General features: G+C 29.2%; 1 protein-coding gene across 1 annotated transcript in view; it reads left to right on the top strand.

Moving 5' to 3' along the window:
* LOC129958582 (two pore potassium channel protein sup-9-like) overlaps positions 1-24,209 on the top strand; it is a 48,104-nt gene extending 23,895 nt beyond the window's left edge. The window contains exon 2 of the mRNA XM_056071161.1: positions 21,106-24,209. Within this exon, the coding sequence (XP_055927136.1) occupies positions 21,106-21,938 (833 nt within the window). The 3' untranslated portion in view covers positions 21,939-24,209. The remainder of the gene's footprint in view (positions 1-21,105) is intronic.
* The last annotated feature ends 523 nt before the right edge of the window (positions 24,210-24,732 follow it).

Raw genomic sequence — 24,732 nt, 5'->3', positions numbered from 1 at the left:
GGGTTGCTTTAAAATGAAAAAAAAAAAAGGTTGTGAAATTTTCCATTTTTTATTTTAAGTGGTAAATATCAATAGTTTTAGAGGCAATTCTAAATGTATAAACTTGAAAATAAAGAAATCCGTCCAAATTTTATTCGGCGAAACATTTTAGACCGGTTCGAAAACGTATTACGGGAAGTATATTCTTTTTAGTCCAAAAATGCCTTTTCTTTTAGCAGATAATGTATCAGAATGTTGGCAGTGAAAGAAGAATGAAAATTTTACTTTAGAGAAGAAAATAGTTAAATAAATTACACGAGACTTTAGGCAAATTTAGGTATACTATATTTATCTTGTTATAAAAGTACGCCTAGTGAATCTTGATAACTAGCAATAGCTTCGGAAAATTTCTTTCTAAAGAAAGTAGAATGTAAGCATTACGAAAAAATAAATTGAAGTAGAATTTAATATTGTATTTTTCTGAAATTCGCATGCTCTATCGACCTAAAATTTGGCTACCATAAAATGATTTGATTTATTTCTTTGGCATATATTGTCTTTCTTTTGAATGTAAACATGCTTTCTTTTTCTACTACCTGAAATAGGAATCTAGGAGTTGTTTGTTTGTTTGATTTTTAATGGAATAAATGCAGTAGCCGCTCTTTAGATCAGAAATGATTGTAAAATAGTGTTAAAAATGTTTCGGAAGAGAATACAATTATAATACAAGCTTAAAAAAGCAACTTAACCTCTATATAGCTGAACAGTTAAGTTTTAAGACTGGGTATGAAATTTACTGTATTTCAAACGCAAAACATAAAATCTAGTTCCTTCTAGTTTTGTAAACAGAAAATTAAGTGTCTATATTTAAAAAAAAAAAAATGTGTTTCTGTCAAGACAACAGGAAAACAAAACCCCAAAAATAGCGCACACGAAAAAGCAAAGATTCATAAAAAGAGAGCGAATGTTTAGGTAGAAGGGAGGAAGACAGAGAAAGAGAATGAGAGAGAATTGAATCAATTGTCCAAGTGGCAAACTAGAGTTGCTAAAACTCCAGGAAGCTCCACTTTTGCTAAGTTCAAGGAAAGGAAACATTGCTTTTCACCCTACATTGTATCATATGCTCGGTGAGCGAATTTTGATGCTTCCTAGAGTGGTGCTTCCTAGAGTCCTCCTATGCCTTTTCTACTGGTTAATTCATTTTCTAGTTTTTTTCTTCCATCTTTTTATTATATTTTTTGCACGTGGAAAGATTTAAAATCAAAGGAAAAAAAAAAAAATTTAAAATCAAAAACGAAAAAAAAAAAAAAAAAATTCAAATCATTTTTGCCTTTGTTGCAGCATTTTAACCCTAATGGACGAGCTGTTACTGAGCGAATACTAGATTTGCTTTGAAGCGTCAGACACATGCGAAAAAGATCGAGCTCCATGTTCCTGAAAAGCTCACGTTAGTTCGTGCAAAGATAGCAAATGGATATCAGTTGGCAGTTTAGCAGCGTGCATTGAAAAGGAAATTTAAATATTGATGCTAAACCAACCCAACGTTAATTTGCTTCGTAGGCTTTCTTTTAGCTTATAATTGGTTAATCTTTTATAATTGGTTTTATTTCATTTAACGCGAAACTTTGACACTCAACGTTTCAAACGAGTTCTCAGCATATATATTGTTGAAGTGTTCCTCAAGAATTTTACTTGCTCGTATGCGAAGAAAAAAAGAAAATAATGCAATTACCAAAATATTCAGCTTCGAGATTTTGATGAATCTCCACATTTTAGGCCTACCTAACTTTTGAGACTTTTATGGAATTATATTTGCGCATGTGTTGGGCTGTCTATCTGTAAATACGTTGACTCAAAAAACGCAATAAATGTGAAGAATGAAATTTTATATACGGTCTTTCCATAAAAATTGTATATTTCTATGAAATTTAGGAGAAGTCTGTCTTCCTAATGGGTCGCGTGCATGTGAAAACAATTATTCAAAAATGAAAAAGTTAAAGGAATGGAATTTGTCATGTGGTTTCATTACCAGAATTATCAGTCTTTAGCAGATTTTTTACCAATAAATAAATTAATTTGCCAATGTTTCAATTTATTAGGAGTCAAGTAGGCCTAAAATGTGTAGATTCATCAAAATCTTAGAGCTGAATGTTTTGGTAATTGCATTATTTTCTCTTCGTACATGAAATTTTTAGGATCTCGACAAATACATATATGCTGAGAGTTTGTCTCGAGAGAATGTTATAATTTTCTGTAAATGAAATGAAACCAATTATATCGTAAGCTTAAAGAAGGCCTACAAAACTAACTAATGTTGGGTTGATTTAATTTAGCAGCAATATTTGAAAACAATTTTCATTGCATGCAACAGAACTGCCATCTGGCATCTATTTCTACCCTTGCTCGAACTAACGTGATCTTCTCAGGAACATGGAGCTGCATCGTTTTCACATTTGTTTGATGCAACAATGCAAATCCAGTATTTCCTCAGTAACAGCTTGTCCGTCAAGGTTGAAAACGGAAGAAAAGCAAAAAAATTATTTAAAAAAAATCTGTTTTAATTTTACACCCAATTTTAACCTTTTAGTTATTATTATAAATCAATAAAATTAAATAAATATAAATGATTTAAACATCAGTATTGTAGACTTGAGTGAAATCCTTTTGAACGCCCAATCGGGTAAGTAGAAGATATCCGAAATGCCTACTTGAATTCACAATTCGTCGAAGCTACACAGAACAAGCCATATTGTGTAAATTTACAAGAAAGTCAAGAAGATAGTCTCTTACTGCTTTGCTTTTCTTAAAAGTTTTTCCTCTATAAAAAAAAAAAAAAAAAAAAGGAGAAAAAGGAAGAAAGAAAGTTTCTTTCTTTTTATGTTTACAAAAGAAAGAAACTATAAGAGATCTCGACATTGCAAAAGGTTTTTATTAAGCTGTAAATTATTATTCACCTTTTTAAGATATAAATTAAAATGTATGAGATATTATAAGTTTTTTCAATGTTTAATTATCTTTGAGGAGAAAATTCTTTAAAAGAAGTACTTGAAATCATCAAACAAGTACTAAACTGCTCACAGGAAAAATAAATAATGCAAAGATGATGTTCTAAAAGGTTGCAATTTTCCTTAGAAGTTTTTAAGTGAGGTAAAACTGAAAAAAAAATCCCTTGGTCTAGAATATTGTTTTTTTTCTCATGAATCTCTCCTTTTTCTGTACAAAATCTAGTTGTTGACAACAGAAATTGGGTTTTAAGAACTAAAGTTTGTAGATAGGGAGCTAATTTTACTTTGGGAGTTGCCCAAAATTCTAGAGAAAAAAAAAGGGGGGGGGGGAGAGGAGGAAGCTAAAAAAATTGCCCTAAAATGCCCCAAGAAAAAACAGGGGCGGTTAAGTGACAGTGCAAGAAAAGGAAACATAATTGGGGAGAAAAACCGCTAGGGGGAAGAAACCCCGCCTAATACTTGGAAGAAGTCCAAAGTATTGAATACTTCCAAGAAAAACTAGATAGAAGAATTTCGTTGGCATTAAAGATAACAATGGACAAAAAATGGCAGATTCCTTTTTTATATTCAGATTTGTTTATGCATTCTATATTAACGTAATATTTAGTTTTAAAATTGAATTAAAATATGTTGTCTTTTCCATAATTAAATATGATAAATTATTGATAGATTATTGGCCAAAATTGTTCAAATATTTTTATAATGAAAAAAAAATACTTATAAATAAATTCATTAAATTCTTTATAAATGTCTTTAAACAGAATATTATTTTGACTTTAACACTATAAAATATTTTTAGCACAAAACGTCGTGTAGTTATAATTATAAAAATAATCAATGTTTTAAGAGCGCGAATTAACTTTTGAGCTATTTTTTAACGCAATATGTTTGATAAAGTCATCATTTATTGGATTTATCTAAAAATCTTAAAATATTTGTCATTAACCAAATATTTATTTTCTGTTTTCATAATTCAGTCGCGGTCACCTTTGCTATTAAAGAAAACACAAAATAATTTAGATTGTTAATGGTTTGAATATATTTCTTTATATAGAATTATATCTAGATATTCAATTCTTTAATGTTTTCATAACCGCAATTTTCTGCATGCATCTTTTTCATGTACCAAGCATTTTATTTTCGATGAAGAAGTAATAGTTCGAATGAAGTTTAAAATATTTCCGCAATATTATCCAATATACTCTTTTAAGGAATATCATTACTCAAAGTATACAAAAACATACATCGAAAATTCCATTTGATTGAAATCCAGTACTCGGTATCCATTTATATCGCCAACAAATGCCAAGTCGCCTGACAAATACCAGAAAGTAAAATGGTTTTTAGGATGAGAAATGTAATGAAGCAGTCGTAGTTAAAGATGAACTGCTTAAAAATTACCTGAATTTTCCTTTTTACCTGAAAATTCCTAGATTATTTTCTTTTATTTTTGCGACTCCATAGTTTATATTTTCTCTATTTAAAGCATTATATATGTCAGCACACATATTTAATTTCAATACCGACGATTTGGTCTCCGATGTAGAAGTGTACCGATATAAAGATTTTAATCAGAAAAAAATTTGATCTTTTGCACTTTGAGAGACACTATGCTGTCACAAACTTTTCCTTGAGACTCAGCTAGGGAAAATAAAAACTCTTGTCTCAGTTAAAAGCCAGTATAAGCGTTATATAATAGATTAAGAATACATATTTTACTGCATAGTTCATAAAATTTATGATTATTACTAGAACTTATTTACGATAAAAGCAAAATAGAACGATTTCGATTTAAAATTTTGGCCACTATTGTGTATCAGATAGCATTATTATTTACATGCAAAAGATGCTATAAAGAATCAATGTCATCTTTACTTATGTACACAAGATTTTCGTTTATAACAATAAATATGTAATTAAATGATAGACAAATATATTTTTATTAGCATGAAGTTTTTAAAGGCATTGAGATGTAGAAAATACACATCTCATGTTAACTATTACTGTCCAAGGAAAAAAATGTTCGAAATTACTGCATATAATGGTTAATATAGATCATTAGGCTTATATTCTTTGATGTTAAAGTAAATGGAAAGATGATCTCCTTACTAACATAACTTTCCATAAAGCTCATCCCCATAAGATAAATAAACGCCTTCTAGCAACTTGAAACAACATTGCAGCCTTTGGCGAGCTAATAATAAAAAAGACACAAAGAAGAATTCACTCTAAGTAGAAAAGAGTGACATCAATATTGTTCAGGAAGCATGGGCGTATGCGTGCAAGATGAAGCTTACAAAAAGAATTTGGGTTTTCTCCGCTATTAAAATGTAGTCTTTAGAGCAGAGTTATTATATTTTTGGTGCTGTCGACTGAAGTTTTTCAATAGAGACTATAATCAAAAACAAGAAGCAATGATGCAATGAAGCTCTTTCAGGAAATCTCAGAAGCATCTTTAGTAAATAATTCATGGATTCATATGTTAAGGGTTTTGTATCGTATTTGTTATAGTAATTAGTATTTGTTATATTAGATGAGTTTCAGATTTCTTCATTTCTTTCATTTTTTCGATTTGTCGCTGTTGAAAATCAGAATTCAGAAAAAAGGAAATAAATTATCAACTTGTAAAATAATTTGCCAATGGCAAAAATTGGCATTTAATTATTCGATACATTTCTTAGACTATGTCATTTAGTAATGGTGGAGAGAATTAAGAAAATCAGAAAAAAAAAAATCTTGGAAATCCTGCCTAAACAGTAACTCTCCATTTGCGGTTACATGCTTTTCTCTTTTCTTCTTGAAGATAATTCAAATATAGTTCTGATAAAGCCTAAAATCTCAATTTTGTGAAATTGAAAGTACCGAGTGGCATTTTGTTCTAAATAAAGAGTCTAAATTCTTCAGCCCCTTGAAATTAATTTTTATTACTAGAAGTAACTCTCAAAAATGGATTCATTGTAACTCCTCCTGACTCAACGCTATATATTATGAACGGATCAACAGGCTCTGGCACTATTAAATCGAACTCAAGCAATTTATCAGCAACGGGATCGAAAGAACATAATTGTTTTTGTTCTGGTGGTTACTGAGAATTTTATGCTAACAGCTTGAGAAAATCTGGAATATTTTTTTTTCTTTTTTGCTGAATTCGCATAATCCTTTTTCATCAGTATTTTATAATTTTTTCTCAAACTTATGGCCTTGCAGTTGACCATTTAGCATCTTTTATTGATTGGTATGAAGAATTTGCGTAGATTAAAATATTTTAGAGCATTAGAGCTATTTGATTGAACATTTTAAAACGACACAAATACAGTGACATTTTCAGAATTCTGGTTCTCCTCCAATCGACCCTTCAACTGAAATTATCGACCCCATAATTCTAACTAAAGAAAATGGAATGAAATTCAACTGCGATGTGGGGCAGGCGAGGAAACTGTTCATTTAACGTGTATTACTTATGGGATTTTATAAGAATTTATTGTAGGAAAATGTAGGACACTCAATTTTTAAAAAAATGTTTTAACACTGTAACTTGGCCTTGTGCAATAACTTATTTTTTCTCTTTTAAATACACTAATATAATCACTATTTTAAAGATTTCGTATTAATTTTATTCCTCATTGCAGCGAAAACTCGCAACTGTGCGCAATTTCAGAACACGGGCACAAAAGAAGTATGTGAACATTCAATTGAAAATTCCGTATTGTTCGTAATTGTGGAAGCCAGCAAGTCCCAAATAAAAGGCAATCAAAAACATATTTAATTTAGGCTTCAAAAATTATTATGTATACATCAAATGGAGTCTCAGCAATAAAGGGAAAGAGAGTTCTAGATCATGTAATTTTATGCGAAGATAATTTCTGAACTAAGTTTGCGTCGTTTCGATTTGAAAACAAGTGCTTGTGCGAGGTTTTCTACTGGATATTTAATAATTCACTTCTTGTAAGTGATACTAGTTAATAAGATTGATTCTGGCATCATTCGAGCCTGAAACATCTGTCTTAGAGAAGGCCTTTATCACAATGTATATCGCTTATATGTTTAAATAAGTATACATGAACCAATAAAATTATTAATTAATTCATGCAAATTTTAAAATAAATAAATAAAAAAATCAGATAAATTAATTATTCTACCGTTTCCTTATTCAGCCATGAGGAAGAGAAAAAGCACTCTATTTAGAAGTCGGTACTTACCTTTACCTATTTTTTTTTTCCCTTTTCTTTTATGGTAAAATTTAGGAAGCAATCTTTCCTGAAATATTTTAAAAGGAAATGTCAAAAATGCGTCGTTGTTATGAAAACATTTCAAAACACATACTTTAATGTCAGAACTAATCAATGATTTCAGAATTTGCTATTTGGATGGAGCTATTTTAAATAATAAAAACAACTTGCTCACAGTGTGAATTTCTGATTGTTGAACATAATTGTTTTCGAAGTATTCTCTTTATCATAGAATATTTTTAAAATGTTAGATCTAATGAAATAAGACATTTGTCTTGATAATTTTCGTTTGCTTTAAAAGTTTTGTCACGGTTGTCATCATATTTACTGTTGAGTTGTTTCTTGCTGCAGGAAAAAAAGATTTTTCTGTCATGAAAGTGCATTTAATGTCACTTCATATCAGACATTTTTATTCAACAAAGTAAAATATTTTGATATTTCTTGGAAAAAAGCTATTAGGATTGCTTTTGTTTTTAAAATTTAACTGTAAAATGTGGAGGACAAAGGATGTACCGTAAAGTCGTTAATGCATTTTAAGGGACGATCAGGAAAAGAGTAAGTAAGCTATTTTTGTTGAAGAAAATTCATTTAATATATTTATTTAATTTTCATTCACTTACTATCTAGATGCTTTCACTTGGTTCCACTAATGCAAATATTTTGGTATTTTTTAGAAATAAACTAATTTAAAACTTTTTTAACTTCAATGAATCGCTTGTATTTTTAAAATTAAGCTGTAAACAACCAATTTTCCTGGACAAAAAAAAATGTCATGAAATGCTACTTAAAGAATTTAAGAGCAAGTCAGGCTACAGAACATGAACTATTCTTGCAATTAAATAACAGTCTTTCGGAAACAAAAATGCGGGTGGGGACGTAACAGGGAGATCTGAGAAGGAAAAATAGAAAAAACGAACAACACAAATAGCATGAAAAGACATTTACAACGGCTCAACACCGAATTTCAATAACAACAGCATGCAAAGTGCATGTTTCTTCACATGGCAAGTCATTTGAACATTATATATTTAAGTGCTCCAAGATTTATTCAAAGATTGTTTTTAATACAACTGGGTTGTTGTGATTTTATAAAATTGTTTCCCTTTAAATCTGTGTTGTACATTTTATCTGACGCATTCTTTTCTTTCGATTAATTTATGGATAAATAACCCTCATTCCCAATGCATTTACAATCCATGTTTTACTGCAAAAATAATTAGTTTTTTTATTATCTATAACATTTACTCGGATTATCTATTACATTTAGAAATGTCATTTTAAGATAACTTGCATATGGTGTACCCGAATGAAAAAAAAATTTTACTTTGTGCATTATTGTAGTGAGTTAATGTACTTGCCTATAGAGAACAGAATGGTGAAGCTGCAGTGGCTGAAACGGTTGACACTCAAAGGTACTGCAACAAGTTTCTAAAACTGAAACTAATGCGGTGGTTTTAATTAATTTTCTAGTTACTACATAATTAAGCCAAAATTTTCTAAACGGCATTAGACGACAAAAGAGAAGATATTTATAAAAATATCATTAATTTTATATTTTTTTTTATTATCAGCATTAACTCATAAGTTAATCATGCCATATTTTAAAGACATTTGAAGTGAAATAAATCTCAAATTCTGTTTTAACATACTTATTAAAATACCAAAAGTATATACAGAAAAATAGTTACACGATATATGTATTGAAATAATAATAAATATGAATTTGCAAATATAAATAAATGCATGGAAAAATACTTGATTTCTTGATAAATTCTTGTAGAATATGAAAATGTCTAGTCACAATTACTTCTCAAACATTTAACATCCTGATGATCATACAAAAACAACTAAATAAGCCTTCAGTCTCATAAAATACAATTTTTTATTGATATCAATTCATAATTAAATCCCATTAAAATATTTTAATAGCCATTTATTTGCACATAGGAGCAGATAGGAAAAGAAGAGTTTCAGTTTCTTATTTTCAAGATGCTATGAAACACAAGTTCCATTAAACCGCCTATTTAAACCTATTAAACAGTTAAGTTAAGTTATAATACTTGGTTCAGAATGAACACAATAAGGAAAATAACTCAAACTAGATAAAAATTTTAAAAAAACTATCATTTGAATTTAAATAGCATTCATTATTTGCAGTTCAAAGTAAAGAAATTGCTTTTATACAGTCTCTCCATGCTATTGATAAGAGAAAAGAAAATTAAAATTAAAATTTTCTTAAGTCCGTCAGGATCAAGATAAGAAGCCTTGTGAAGGGCATAGAGCCAATCTGCAGTCGATTTTTTCCTTCACATCTTGGATATTCTGACAGGAGCTCTAGGATCAAAGATGATCATCATCTTCCTTCACAAGTGGAATCTCAGGAATATAGCCAATAGCCGAGGGGCAAAGGTAGCGGATCGCAGATCCTTTTCAATCAGAGTTAGTAGCTATCTTTTGACATGTTCCTCTCCTCCGTGCCCACTGTGAGAGACGCACGGACACTCCCATGGCAAGCTGTTTAAGAAATACTCTCCCTAGGCGCCCTGAATTGGAACTCCTTTTCATTTCTATTACCTAGTTTCTTCTCGGAAGCCAAATATCGTTTCTTCTAAAAAAACATCTTGTCCCCAGATCTTTGCTGCCATTCCAGAGAGGCACATGACCCCCACCCCCCACCCCTTCAATACCAATCATCGGTAAAGAACTCCTCAGAGTAAAATGGCATTACCAAAAAATTATACCTGAATCTGAACCCTGAACCAAACTTTAAGAACTGCATTTAATGATAAAGTAGATACCTTTCAGAGACAAACATAAACAGCCAAAACGACGAAAATAGAGGAGAAAGCATCTCAGCAAACAAAAAAAAAATGAAACATATAGAGCAACTTAAATAAAAACAAAGCTTTTTCTTAAATATTTGACAAGTAATAAGCTTGATTTTATTTTATAAGTAAACAACTTATTTAAATATAAGTTAAGAATATCTATCTGTTTAAAAAAACACCTTTGGAATTTTAACATAAGAAAAGCTATATAAAAATCTTTCAGGACATCATATTAATATTTCATATAAATAGAATTTAAATACATTGTAACTTTTTAACACAATAAAAAATTTGACTCTCTTTTACATTATGATGATAATTTACAAATCTAAATAAATTAAACAAGGATGATTTTATTTCCAATCAATTTTTAGAACAATTATTAATACAATACCTTCGCAATACAATATTTCACCTTTTATGGCCGCTGTTCTAAATGCTTATGTTGAATGTTTCTTCCTAAATGTCCTTGCTTTTTTTAATATATATATATATATATATATATATATATATACTCACGATAATTTTTTTAAGAAGCCTGTTGAAGAACATCTTTAAAGATCTCATACAGTGATGATCGGTTCGTATCTTAAATTTTATTTTAATGCAATATATCTCTTGCTTTGAAACCGTCTCAAAAACTGATTTGATTATATTTTTCGATTTCATATCTAGAAAGCTGAGATTCACTTGGTTCCAATTAAAGATAAAATCTTTCCCCCTCTTTTTTATAGAAACTATCCATTTACCAATCAGGTGAAATCTTCTAAAATTTCACTTTTAAAAGTCACTCTTTCAAACCTATTACTTTCCATTTTATTGGAAATGTACTCGAGTAAACGTTTTGTGCGCCTGATTTGTATTCGTAAATCAGCCGAATCAGGAGTCCCTCTGAAAAGTTATCCAGCGAGAAAGCTATCTAGCTTTTACGAATACATTTATTTGACTTTCTCCTGAAGAGATTCTCCAATATGCAATTCTAGTAATCCAGAACTTACAAACACAAGCCGTAAAACAGAAATTTATGATGCGACTCTTCTAGTTTCCTATGATGGAAAAATCGATCGCTTTTACATATGGTAAGATGACATTCAAAATTCAAATTTTGGATAATGTAAAGTATTTCAAAAGCTGTTGTTTTGTTTTCAGTTATACTTGAGAGTGGTATATATCGAGTTAACTCAAAGAAACGTTGGGGTCTTCTCTGTGAAGAAGCTTTTATGCTGCTTAGCATTTCGAAAAAAAAATTGCTATAAAATGCGATTGAATTTGATTTCTTGCGAATACTTGCTCTATAGATTTTCCAGAAATAGAAAAAAAATATGGTAAATAAAATTTTCATTTTCTCTTTTAAGATTTAAGTAAATTAATGCAGATTTTCAAAAAAAAAATAAGTAGATATTAAAATGCGAGAGAGCTCAATTTCCTGCAAATATACGAAATAAAAAAACACTAAATTAAATTTCGTTCTTCACAAATAGCACTGATATAAAATAAAGGCAAATATTTTGTGAAGAATAATTTTAAAGGCAAACCAAATATTTTGATTCTTTAGAAAATCATCAGACAAGATTAAAGGCCATTTACTTAGTCAGATTAGATTTATTTTAGGAATTTTTGTCGTATTGTCTTCGTAAATTTCCAAAAAATCAACCTGAAGCAATGAAAACAGTATATGAATTTTAAAAAGACTTAAGACACTCTTAGAGGCAATAATTTGCATAACAACCAAGCTGTTTAAAATGGGACTAGATTTTTAAAAATATGTATAACCATTGATTTTTCCCCGAGAAGTTTTAGAGTTTCGTTTTTATTTAAATTTAAAAATTGATATCTTAAAGAGTATTCTAAGAGGGAATAAAGAGTCCTAAAGTGATCTTAGTGATTATCATAAAGAGTTTTCACCAAAAAATTTTGATTACTCATATCAGGTCTTAAAAATGGAAGCAACAAATGATATAAAAAAATTCGCTGTTTAATATTTATTTAATTTATAATTTTATAATTTGACATTAATATCAATACTTTTAGTGTTGATTTATTACTTCTGAATTCCCTACACACTCTAATTTTTGACGTGTATATATTAAGTTTTCTGTTGTAAATAAATTGTTGAAATCTTTCAGAAAAAAATCTTTCTGTTTAATATTTTACTCAATAATGAATTTTAAAATACCATAAGATTATCAATCAATGGAAATATCATTTAATGAAATGCTTTTTATGATTGACGTTTTATTGAAACAAAGGTTATAATGAAAATAAGTGGAAAAAAATCAGCTCAACTATAATTATTTTTCACCCCACTTGAACTATTTAGCGTGGTGTAAATGTTAAATGTGGGAAACATAAAATTTCGGGAAGAACCAACAAAAGTGTTTTGAACGATTCAAAAACGTTAAAAACGGAAGCATAAAATAACCGGACACAAGGACAATCCGTATGGACATGACATAAAAATTAACTAACTTACAAATTGCCTATGTATTTCAGGGTTATAACAAAGGAAAAGGAAAAGAAAAAAAACTCAATAAAATGAACCCTTTTTTTGAAATACAGAATTTTAATCTATATATCTAGAATATCGGGCAATAGCGCTTGAGCCTAATTGCATCTAAACGTATCAATTACTTTTAAAAATACAAGGAACTTATTAGAGACTATTTTTACTCTGACAGAAAGGCACGAATACACCTCCAAGTTCCCCGTCTTTAGGAAACTAGTTACGAAATGCTACTTGATTGAACAAAATTTAATAATAAACTCCTCCTGCTTTTAGTTAGTTTTGAAAAAGATTAAATCAAACAAATAAAAGTTTTTCAAAGCGAAGTTTCAACTCAAACATAACAAAACAGGTAATCTAATTTTCACCATGTTTCAAACCAATCTGAATCCACTCGCCACACAGCTCTCTTCTAAGAGGTGCAATTCCTTTTTGACAAAACGAGATTTTAGGGATCCGAATTTCTGCACCATAAATTTAGTTCTGCTAGTTGTTCTATAATATTCGCTATCTCTTCGGCTTTCTTAGGGTCCCCAAGGAAATCTACTAGCGAAAAGTCGTAACACCTGACTGTCTTTGTACGTTCCCCAAGTGACTACAATAATCGTCTGGTCCGACGAATGTTTATAAACATTTCAACGCTACAAACAATGCCTGGGAACAGCTTTACTGGGTTGAAGGAAAGATTGTTTCGTCATTCCCACGTGCTGCTTTTAGTTTCTAGTTTATTATTTAGCAAGGGTAGGAAATCATGATTTCCCTGGTCTTGATTATTTTATAATCTGGGGAAAAACCGAAAAAAGAATTCTCCCCACATGGTAAATGACTCATATATCTTGGTAGATTGAGTGAATATTTGAACAGAATCTTTCTCTCTTTCTTCTTAAAATCTTAAAGCTAGTAAATATATCCCAGAGGTAAACTTTTATGCATTTAATATCGTTTTTACGTGAGACGAAATGATAAAGACTAGCAGGTGATTTGTTGCATATAACTGAACTTTTCACTTTTGAACTTTTCTCAGGCGGATAAGGCAAAAGGAACCAAAAATAAATATTGTTATGGATAAGGTACTTACACATGATTTATTTCAGATTACTTGAGTGAAGTAGCTTTTGAACTTTCTTAGGTGTATAAGCTAAAAGATACCAACGCTATTGTGAGATATTTCGATTACCTGAGTGTGTATTATATAAAGTCATTTTTTTTTTGTCCTTTTATATCTTACTTGTTATGAATCTCTGAATTGCTTGAACTTTAGAAAAAAAGTTTCGTTTATGCTACATAATATGCTTATTGAATAATATATTATGAATGTTAAGGTAAATGATATGAATTCTGCACCAAACAAAAAATGTAACACCAAATAACACATCCAAGTTACAACAAAAATGCTGTCTTTAACCATTATTCATTTTTGAAACCTAATTGAGGGTATGAAACTCTCATTGTCTTGTCTAGTTTTTTTAATATAAAATATTTTTGAGATATTTACTTTTTTTTCTTTTGGGGTGTTTGCATGTTCTTTAAAATAAAGGAAGAAGATTTAGGGCGGTCGTGTTGCTAACAAACGTATCCCAGACATTAAACAGCCAAGCTGGCCTTTTCATGAATTTCTCATTTTTGTTTTTCAGGAGCCTAGGTATTTGATACAACAGAGTCTATACTTATTTATCTGTTGTTGAAATTATTTAACTTCATTATTTTCTGAAAAGAAAAAAAAATAACTAGAAGAGTCACAAAGTATCATCATTTTATCATGAGTAAAATATGTGAAAATTCTGAAATTATACATGGCAAGTGAACTTCGTAATCATCTCTACTGATTATTTCATAGTTTATTACCTATCTAGAGAAGAAGAAAATATCAATTACTCTTCTACAGAGGCAAACAAATTATATTCATCAGGTAACTAAGATCCAAGTTCGCAAAACTGGGCTACGTATACAGAATATTTAAGTTTCCGATACATTTAAAAATAAAGAAATAAGGTTTAAAGAGGAAATGGCTCATTAAGATTCATATACAACCCGAGTGAAATACATTTCGCAAACATACAGGACAAAGGACTCTGTCCTCTCGAATAGAATAAAGCTTGAGAGTTTAGAGCAGAACATGCCAAAGAGTTGCTGCATAAGCATTTAATTCTGAAAAGGGTATAAATCCTAATAGGTTCTCATTGAGTACTCCAACTTTCCTGTGCAAAACAAGCAAAATTTCTGGAACTTAAGAGATTGACGATAAGCTAGAAAATATTCAATGGATTATTTGGTATATTTGAGAGTATCTAGCACGTATGCTTCCAATATTAAATTCTAGTTTTATGCGCTTAGCTTTACGAAATCATTCAAGTTAAGAATGAGGGCGGAAACAGGCGCATTTAAGCCACACAAATGTCCTCAGATTATTTCATGCGTGATTTTAAAATTCTTTGAAAAGGAAAAGAATTGTATTTTATTCTATTCCTTTTTCCCGTTTCAGTCTCTCTTCAATCTATTTATTATTTCATATCAAGATTATTTATTATTTCATATTTAATATATTTCCATCAAATTATCAAATTCTTCTTTCATTTTATATATTTTGAATTCTATTTTATATAAGGCTATAAATCTTTTTAAAATTAAATTTATAATAATGATGTGAAATAAATATTTGAATCAACCGTAACTATCTTCGTTTTTTTTAAAAAAATTAATTGAAGTATCATACTTTAAAACCACATTCTACGATTTTAAAGAGACCAATTTCTGACTCTATATATGTTTAAACCCACAGAGCATGGATTTTTCACATTTCAACAACTTTATCATAAATCTATGAAAATCAGGGTAAAAAAATGTTAGAATAAACTTTTAGAATTAAATATGCTGAGTTAATTCTTATTTTAATTCAAATTAATAAATAAAATTGTATTAATTATTTGATTAAAACTTCGTTTTTAAAGATTATTAATACCTCTTAAATTTAATAAAAAATAATTTTACAATCAGAGAATTAAATCCTTTTAAAGAAGTAAATGATTTTCATATGCTTCATGGGGCAATATCGGGCTATTTTATTAATGCGAGGTATTTAAATTCGTGACGTATTTCTTAATCGGCTACATCTACAGAATTTTTATGAAGCATTTTTCTGGTAAACATTTATGATAGAAAATAATTAACAGTATTTTTTTGTTATTTAAAAATTTCAATGTAAAAAAATGTTGAATCTAAAATAGGAATTTTTTATGGTGAAAGCAAACAACACAGTGATGCATATAAAAAATCACAATCATCTTTTTTATATTTTTCATGAACTTAAATTGAAAAAAATTATTTTAAAATCTCTTTGACTTAAAAAAATAAATTAAAGAAATGAATAACCTGACAATAAATAAAAAATAAATATTTCCTCTCATTTATGGAATGTTGTTTTAGAAAAAAGATAAAAGAGGGATTTAAATATACCATTGGCTGAAAAAAAATTATTGAAAAACTTCTTCTGTATTGATTTCAAAAAATAATCTACCGAAGCATAACAACGCTCAAAGAAAGTGCCTATTTTATTTTATAAATAGATTTTTTAATCTTCAAAATAAAACCATAATTTAAAAATTCTATGTTATTTTTAAAAGCCATCTGTTTTTTTTAGAGCTAATAAATATCAAACTCTCAAAGTGTTTCTAATTTTAGAAATTAATTAAAATATCCACCATTTTCTTTTTATGAACTTTAAAAATCTGTCATTATCAGAAGTATTTAAATTTACAAAAGATTATCTGACATATTTATGGTAAATACGAGTAATGAGATTTTTCTTTGTATTTTAATTTTTTTCAGATTGTACAAATTAATTATACTCTTATTATCCGGCAGAAACGTTAAAAATACTTCGAACATTTTTTTTAGCAGCTGTCAAAATATTTTTGATTTTATTTAAATTTGCGAATAAAATAACTAATTTGAAGGCCTGATTTTTTTGAAGGCCTGATTGTTATATGTCAAATATTTTTAAAGCTTATTGGATAATTTCATATGATTTCCAAATATTTATTTCATTTTGTAATAAATATAAATATCGAGTTATATTTATTACCTTACATTAGAATTATATTTATTAAGTACCTTAATGTCGCTTTACTTGCTGTTTACTGAGGGATGCGATCCACTTTAAAAATCTTGGAAAACGTAGCTCCTAATTAACCCTTAATTTTACAAAAATAAAGCTTGATTGAAACATGGCCTTAGGATCATAAAATAATATATATATGTTTATATGCTAGACTTAATACACCCTTTTTAAAAATACAATCCATAAAAGATGATGATATATTTTTGGACGATTTTTCTAATATTTAATAAACTTACTTTTGGAAGAATTCTAACATTCTCAGAGACAGTTTTATAAGTAGCTTTAATTTTATAAATGATAATAAGTATACTATATAAGTATACATAAGTGCATTTATGTGTGAATAATTATCCTTTAACCGACTGCGTACATAATTTTCTGAAAATAAAGACGTTTTATGGAAAATGACTGGCTTTAAGATAATACATCATATTTTACATTCTTAAACCAATAATTTCAGAAAAAAATTTATTAAAAATAATCGATGTTTTGTAATTATTATTTAGGGATACTAATCAACTCCTAATTAACCCTTAATCGCCGTGCTCGTGCGTCACAGGGCATGGAATAAACACTTCTTAACTTATAGACTGAAATGAAACCATTTAAAGATACTATAGTTTGGTACAAAAGTAAGACATAATCTATAAATAACCTAAGTATTTTTTGATTCTTAATTGAATTAATACGAAGCACATTCTCGAAACGGAAGAATAATCTAATTAGTTAATATGAAAAGCAAATTAGTTAGGGAGTTATGAGATTATGAAATGCTTTGTTTTCGTTGAGTCGGTGAATACGAATTGAAATAAATTGATAAAACTATTTAAAAAATAAGTTTCACAAGTTTTTATATCAAATATGATTGATAAAGGATTTTGATCATTTAGATGCAGAACTAAAGGAAAATTAATGATACTGTCATCATTAAGAAGATATTAGAATTAAGATATAATTCCAGTTATTTAACAATATAAGAAGAATGGCTCAGAATGGTCAAATGTGATATTTAAAAATTAAATCACACATGTCTTCCAGTACAAGAATAATAAACATCATTACTGCTGAATCCATCATCAGTGCTGCCGATTTTAGTGGCTTGGTAGCAATGAAACCTGACCTTAATCTTACGGATTCGAATTTTTCAATCTCAGATAATTTGATTTTCACTGCTTTGAAATCGATAAGCGTCTGCAGCATTGAATTCTTTCTTTCTAGTATGTATGCAAATTAGCTCCTTCTGTAAATAAGAGCATTTAATCTCATTGGTTCCCGTTGCAATTCGACCTTACCGATTTGTTCTTACTTTGCTATTGCTGTGCTGAGATTTAAACGTTTTTAGGCAAAATGTTAACCTTTGGGTGATTTCTAAATTTTTGTTGGAATTTCGTGAAATTAATGATCCTCCTGCAATACTTGTTGATCAGTGTTACAAAGATCTAATTTTTTAAATCTGGATTTAGTCGAACTGAATAAATTTTAAATAAATGGTCATTTTTTTTATACCTTTCAATTTAATCAATCAAGGCTTTTATATTTTTAAAAAACAAATTCATGATATTTCAAATCAATATTGCCGATGATTAGCAGTGAAATATTACATCAAATTCAATCAAAATCTAATAACTCTTGAACTATCAATCTGGTGTGTCATACGCATATCGCATTACCGTATTTTTCAACTTAAAAGCTTAAAGTTCGATACAGAATTCATATAATCTACAACTATCATAAATATTCTATGGACTCTTAGATTAATATGACTAAGCTTTCCTAAAACAGAAAGTGCTATTTAAATAGATAGCAGAAAAAATAAAACACTAAAGGAAACGCTAAAGTAAAGATCAATTAACTTTCTGTATATGATGTAAATAAAGGCGATTCCCGCATTGGTTCAAAAGCTAGGGATTCATCAAACCCCACCTTATATAAAGAAAGTTAAAGTTTGATTAATTATCTGATATGAATGTTTGAAAATTATCTTCGCTTAAAAGAAAATGCTAGATAAATTCTTATTACATCAATACCGTCACAATTTTTTCCTTCACAGGTAACTTTATATATGAATTTCTTTTGTTTCTAATTAAAAAAACTCTTTCTTTTTTGAGAAATGATTTTATTGCTTAGCACGTATGAGATTTTAGGATAGACAGGTTTAATTATCTATAATTGGATATAAGTGCCATGCACATCAGTGTAAAATTTAAATGTGATAGGAATAAATATTCGCTCATTCAGATATGTATTGCCTATTTACTGCTGTCACGTTTCCAATTTAATGTAACATATTTTTAAATTCAGTTCAGAAACAATATGAAATATCCTATGAAAAAAGGAACATCATTAAATAATTACATCTGTCTTATATCATTAATAATCTGTCAATAATATCTCCATATTCGAAATTCTTTGAATTAACTTAGATAACCATGCTTCTCTGTTTTAAAATGATGCATGTTTCAATTCATAAAATATTCCTTGCTGAAATTTTAAGTAATAATCTTTGCTTCAATAAGATATTTTCGTTATTGGCATTCATAATGTCATGTTTCACGATAAAGCAATGTAAAGCTGACTAAGAGAAAAGGAATTTGTGTGACTCAGCGAAAAATTTATCAGGAACTGCCTTAGTTTTACCAGCCTTGATGAACCGAATTCAGCATTGCGTGACAAAGTAAAAGTTGCAGCTTCGTTGCTAAATTGACTATCAAGTTGACAGATGCGAAAGACGTGGAAAACTCTTGAGAATTTTACAGTTTCTTAATGAATAACTGATTATATCTTGGGACTAAGAACGCCGACGCATTTTGGAGAAAATGCTAAACTAATGCTTTATAGCCATGCCTTTATATTCGATGAATTGTTAAAGACTGTATACTTTGGATAAATTTTAAGTTAATTCGGGAATTAAAGATTGTTTAATATGTTATTTATTTGAATAAAGGAATCTAATTATTATACTCTAAATCATTAGATTACGAAAGAGCTCATTGAATTATCATTCATAACTTCTGGATCTAATAGTCAAAAAATTGGTTGAAAAATTTGGTCTGGCAAATGTATTCATTTATAAAGTGATTATTTTCTGAAAATGTTAAAAAATGACATGTAAATAAATTTATAAAATTATAATTTATAAATTAGCAATGAATTAGCAATTTTCAGCAATGAATAAATACTAGGAGTTTCATAGTATTATTATAATACATTGACACATATTATTCACAGTGATTAAATAGTTCATTTTAATAGTTGATATTAAAGGCAAAATGAAAAAAGTAATTAGTATAAAAATTTGAAAGATGCTAAAGTTAAAAAAATTAATGATTGAATTAATTATCTGATTAATTGCTAGATGAGAAAAATGTCTTGCAGGTAATACAATAGTTTTTTTTATTAGAAAAAAATCAAGATCAATCATATAAGTTTTTTTTGTTCTCTTTGAAACTGCTGCTAATAAAATAGTTAACGAAGTTCTTGAAATCCATTACTTAACTGTAAAGTAAACTTTCTCGAGTCAGTCAGATAACAGGTCGTTGCTCTGTCTTTACCACAGCATAATGATCTTTTGCATAATCTATTATCTTCAAATTCCCGAAGAAGGAAACAAATTAATAAAGTCATTCTCGATAAAGTCACGGAAAATTTCATTTTTAGAATTTTTATTCTTGTTTGTTTTGCAAGTGTTTGAGAATGCTTTTTCTTATGGAAGCATTAATTAAATATGGTTACTAATGGAATTTATAAAATTGAATAATTTTTTGCTCTTTTAGTCAGTGAAGTATTTTGAGATAACAGTACCTGGGAATGTTTTAAAAGCAGAGTTAAAAAAAAAAAAGGGAAATTTGAAATTCGTTGCCAAAACTTGGTTTGGTTAATTAATACATGCTTTTACCTAATACATTCTAGTTTGGATACTTATATTGCCAATAGATTGTTAAAAGCAACCAATTCTAAAAATAAGAAAAATAATTAATGCTCGAAAGTTGTTAGAAAAAGTCTTACCTGTAACAGAATAAAAATCTCCTTTATCAATATATGCGCCGCAATACCATTTGAGCAATGTGACCAATAATGACTAAGTTATTTAAAAAAAAGTTTTGGTACAGGATTTAAAATAGTTGCTTCTAACGTATAAGCAAGAGAATCAAAACGATCTATTTAGTATCTATCGTAGAAATAATTTGTTTGATCAGAATTTCTTTGTTTCTTCAATAGTTAAAGGATTTTAAAAAACTTCAGCTTTGTTATTTTGTTGATGCCCAAGGTGTATTAAAAAGAAACATAATATATTCCTATTTAGATGTTATCATTTCTTTCTACACGAAATAAAGCTTTGGCTTTTAATCATCTATTTGCTAAATGAGACGACTTGGATTTTGTTGCTTTTTTTGTTATGAAATCCTAAAGTGATAATGTCTCTAAGTTTGATTTTCTTTTTCAGGTTATGGACATTCAACCCCAGCCACCTGGGGAGGCAAAACCTTCTGTATGTTCTACGCATTAGCTGGAATTCCCTTAGGCCTGGTAATGTTCCAGAGCATTGGTGAACGTCTGAACACTTTTGTGGCTTACTTACTGAAACATGGGAAACGTTGTCTCAAGATGAGAAACACTGAAGTATCTGAGACGAACCTGATTTGCTTGGTCTCTATCCTATCGACTGTTGTTATGACGACCGGTGCAGCAGCCTTTTCTAAATATGAGCGTTGGGACTACTTTGATGCGTTTTATTATTGCTTCATAACTCTAACGACTATAGGTTTCGGAGACTATGTAGCTCTTCAAAAAGAGAGCGCTTTACAAAGCAAACCTGAGTACGTGGCCTTCAGTCTCGTCTTTATCCTATTTGGACTGTCGGTAGTTTCTGCAGCCATGAACCTTCTGGTGCTGCGTTTCATGACTATGAATACAGAAGATGAAAGACGGGACGAAGCTGAAGCCCAAACAGCAGCACAGGAAGCCGTTAGGCTAGAAGGAGACGTCATAACTGCGAATGGATCCATAATATCTGGTCATGATCCGAATCTGTCTTCGGAAGTCGACGAAATTACATCCGTGTGCTCATGCACTTGTTACGGACACAAACGGACGGCAAAGAACGGGTATTTCCGCAAGACACCCAGTAACAATAAAATTCACTTATTGCCTATGAACGTTTTGGGTGGCGAAAGTAGGGTCATTAGTGATCAACCACAAGAAGGCAACCTTGTACAAGCTAATTCAGCTCTTTATTTCCCTTATGATGATATCAAAAATAAACGTGCCTCAATATGATATAATTTGTCCTCATGTTGCTTTATGCAGTTATTCATTAAAAGCGGAATACTAAAATTGTGCTCAAAAGCACCGATTTGCGATATTTTTACCGTCAACCCAACACTTTTTATTACAAGTCTAAGAGCTAATTCATCACAAGACCAAAGTTTTAGATATTTTGTGACTATATAAATGTATACAATGTGGGGTCCAGTGTTTAGAGTAACCTATTTTTCTACTACATCAAGATAACTCCTTCTGTTTAAGAAACTGTGTAGACTCACTGTCAAGTTAAAAGAATAATTCTACTAACTAACCAATTTTTAAAATATAATTTTTCTTCTCGTTGCCACTTTCAGGCATTGGATGGAAAGTGCTTCCCAACAATATATTATGGCATTCTCTATTGCCTGGACATTTAATCGCAAAATGTTTTCCTTACACATTTTATTCTGCATCTTTACCTCAAATCTAGTCATCATTTTGAGTAGCGGATTTGACTTTAATCTTCATCTACAATTTTAAGTCATTAATTCTTTTTCAAAAATGAATGAAGTATTCATTCTATGTCATTGCGAATAATGCAAGGTTGTTGAGCTTGAGATCCACTCGAAGGCAGATAGCCTTGTAAAACATTCAGTGCTGATTGCTTGAATTTCTTAGTGTTTGATATTTTTAAATGTAAAATATGTTAGAATTAGGACTTCCTTAAATGAGTAAAGTGTTTTTGGCGTTATGCTGAAACTTATAGTATATCTAGTTAGTCGAGAAATTAATTCATGTTAATGTGTCAAATCATTGTCACTCGGAGTTTGGAGTCAACTAGCTTTGATTTTATCAGTCATTTTTCCAAAAATTAGATTTACTCCTCTTGAAGCTCGTTTTTCAAAAGCATAGAAATTTGCATTTAAAAATAAAAAACGAAAATTTAAAATGTAATTTTTATCATTGTATATATTCTGTTTGTGACATAATTCGACATATTTAAATGTGTACATTGCAATTAAAACAAGGTGGAAGGCTCTTTTTTGAAGTCAGAGCGTTTGTAAATATGTATAATAAATAAATACAACATACCATTGAATATATTGAAAATGAAATGCCTACGATTCCGTCTTCTAGCATTGCTTTATGCTTAGTTAGGTTTGAAAAGTTGCTGCTTCGGTGCTTTAGATTTTTATTCTATTCTTGAAGAATTATAAATGTGCTCAATTTTTTTCCTTCATAATAAAATGTAAAAATTGATTTAATCGAAATTATATTTTAAATTAGTTTCCATTTCTAATAAGATTGGGAATTTTCTTATGAAATCTAAGCTTAAAAAATAAAGAAATTTAGGAGTCAATGACACTTAATAAAATGATATAGAACAAAATTTTCTAAATTTTTTTAGCATTAGTATTTCTTTCTTGATGAATTCAGTTTGTAAATATGTTGATGTGGTTTTCTCGTAGCTTTATAAGTTCATAAGAGATTTTTATTCAAAAAAGGAATTACGAAAATGCGTTTCTTTCTGAGAGACTGTAAGGGAGTTTAAAAGTTTATGCACACAAGTCTAGATAAGCCATAAGAAGACATTTCCACTGTTAAACGCATACTTAATTTATTCATGAAATATGTTGTTCTTGCTGAAATTATAGAAGTTTAAAGGTCTATTCAAATTTATTAAGAAGACAGCCTAGTTCCTTTATTAAATGCATATATGATTTATATAATTTCATAACTGCATATATAATTTTTACTTTTTTAAGAAACTTTTATATCTTTTGCAACTGAAATTCTGTTTAAACATTTGAGCGTGTTTTGTAAAACCTATTGTTTATGCTTTACTTCTATATGAGGACATTTTCATATTGATGTTTCTAAGCGTTTATTTTATAAATAACTTCGTTAAGGAAACAAGAGCACATTGCTTGTAGTTTATGTTTAAAAGCCTAAGGAGTGGATTTTGTAATGAAATTCACGTAATGGTTGCTTGATAATGCTCCCAAAATTTAGCAAAATTTAATAGTTTTTAATCAGATAAATAATTAATACTATGAAATGTTTGTTAATGAGATAATGTGTTTCTTTTCTGGGTCGTCTCTTAACTTTAACCGCACAAAAGCAGCACATCTTTCGCCTGCCAAAGTTTTCTGTGCATTCTGTCCACATACACTCAGAAAAATAATTTGTTATCAATGATTTATATTTCTTGTTACTTGTTAAATGTTATTTTGTTATTTTATTTAAACAAATGTTATTATTTATGATTCAAATAAATAAAACATGATGCATTTATACAGATCACTCCACACAAAATATTTTCTTTTTAGAGAAACAAAACTTTTCAATTCTTTAGTATAAAAAGAATGCATGCACAATCTGCAGTTTTCCTTGATTATTAGAATGGTAATTTAAAATGCATTGGGTGTGTATATTTGTTAATAGTTACAGTTAATCCGTTACAAAATCCATTATGCAAAGCATTAAAAGCTGCTTAATATTTGTTAAATAAGCACATTTAGTGATTTAAATATTTCATTGTATCTTGTTTTCAACGAAATAATTTTATGTCAGTGGTGTTGCGAGGGAAAGTGGCGTCAAGGGCGTAGTAGAATTTTCTCACCCCTCCTGATAATCGTCTATGACTTAGAAAGTGTAGATGGCTCTTGGCGCAAGGAATCATTTTTTCGGCATCTCATCATATTTGACTTTAAAAAGTGACATAAATACATAAACTCTTTATCTCCATTGCGCCATTTAAGAAGGGCCCCCTAGACCCCTTGCCACTCCTTCGCAAAGCCATTGTTTTGTGCTTTGTTTTGATGAT

The sequence above is a fragment of the Argiope bruennichi genome, chromosome X1 (genome assembly GCF_947563725.1).
Source record: "Argiope bruennichi chromosome X1, qqArgBrue1.1, whole genome shotgun sequence".
NCBI lineage: Eukaryota > Metazoa > Arthropoda > Arachnida > Araneae > Araneidae > Argiope > Argiope bruennichi.
Note: the sequence above shows the minus strand (reverse complement) of the source record. Positions and strands in the feature narration are given on the sequence as shown.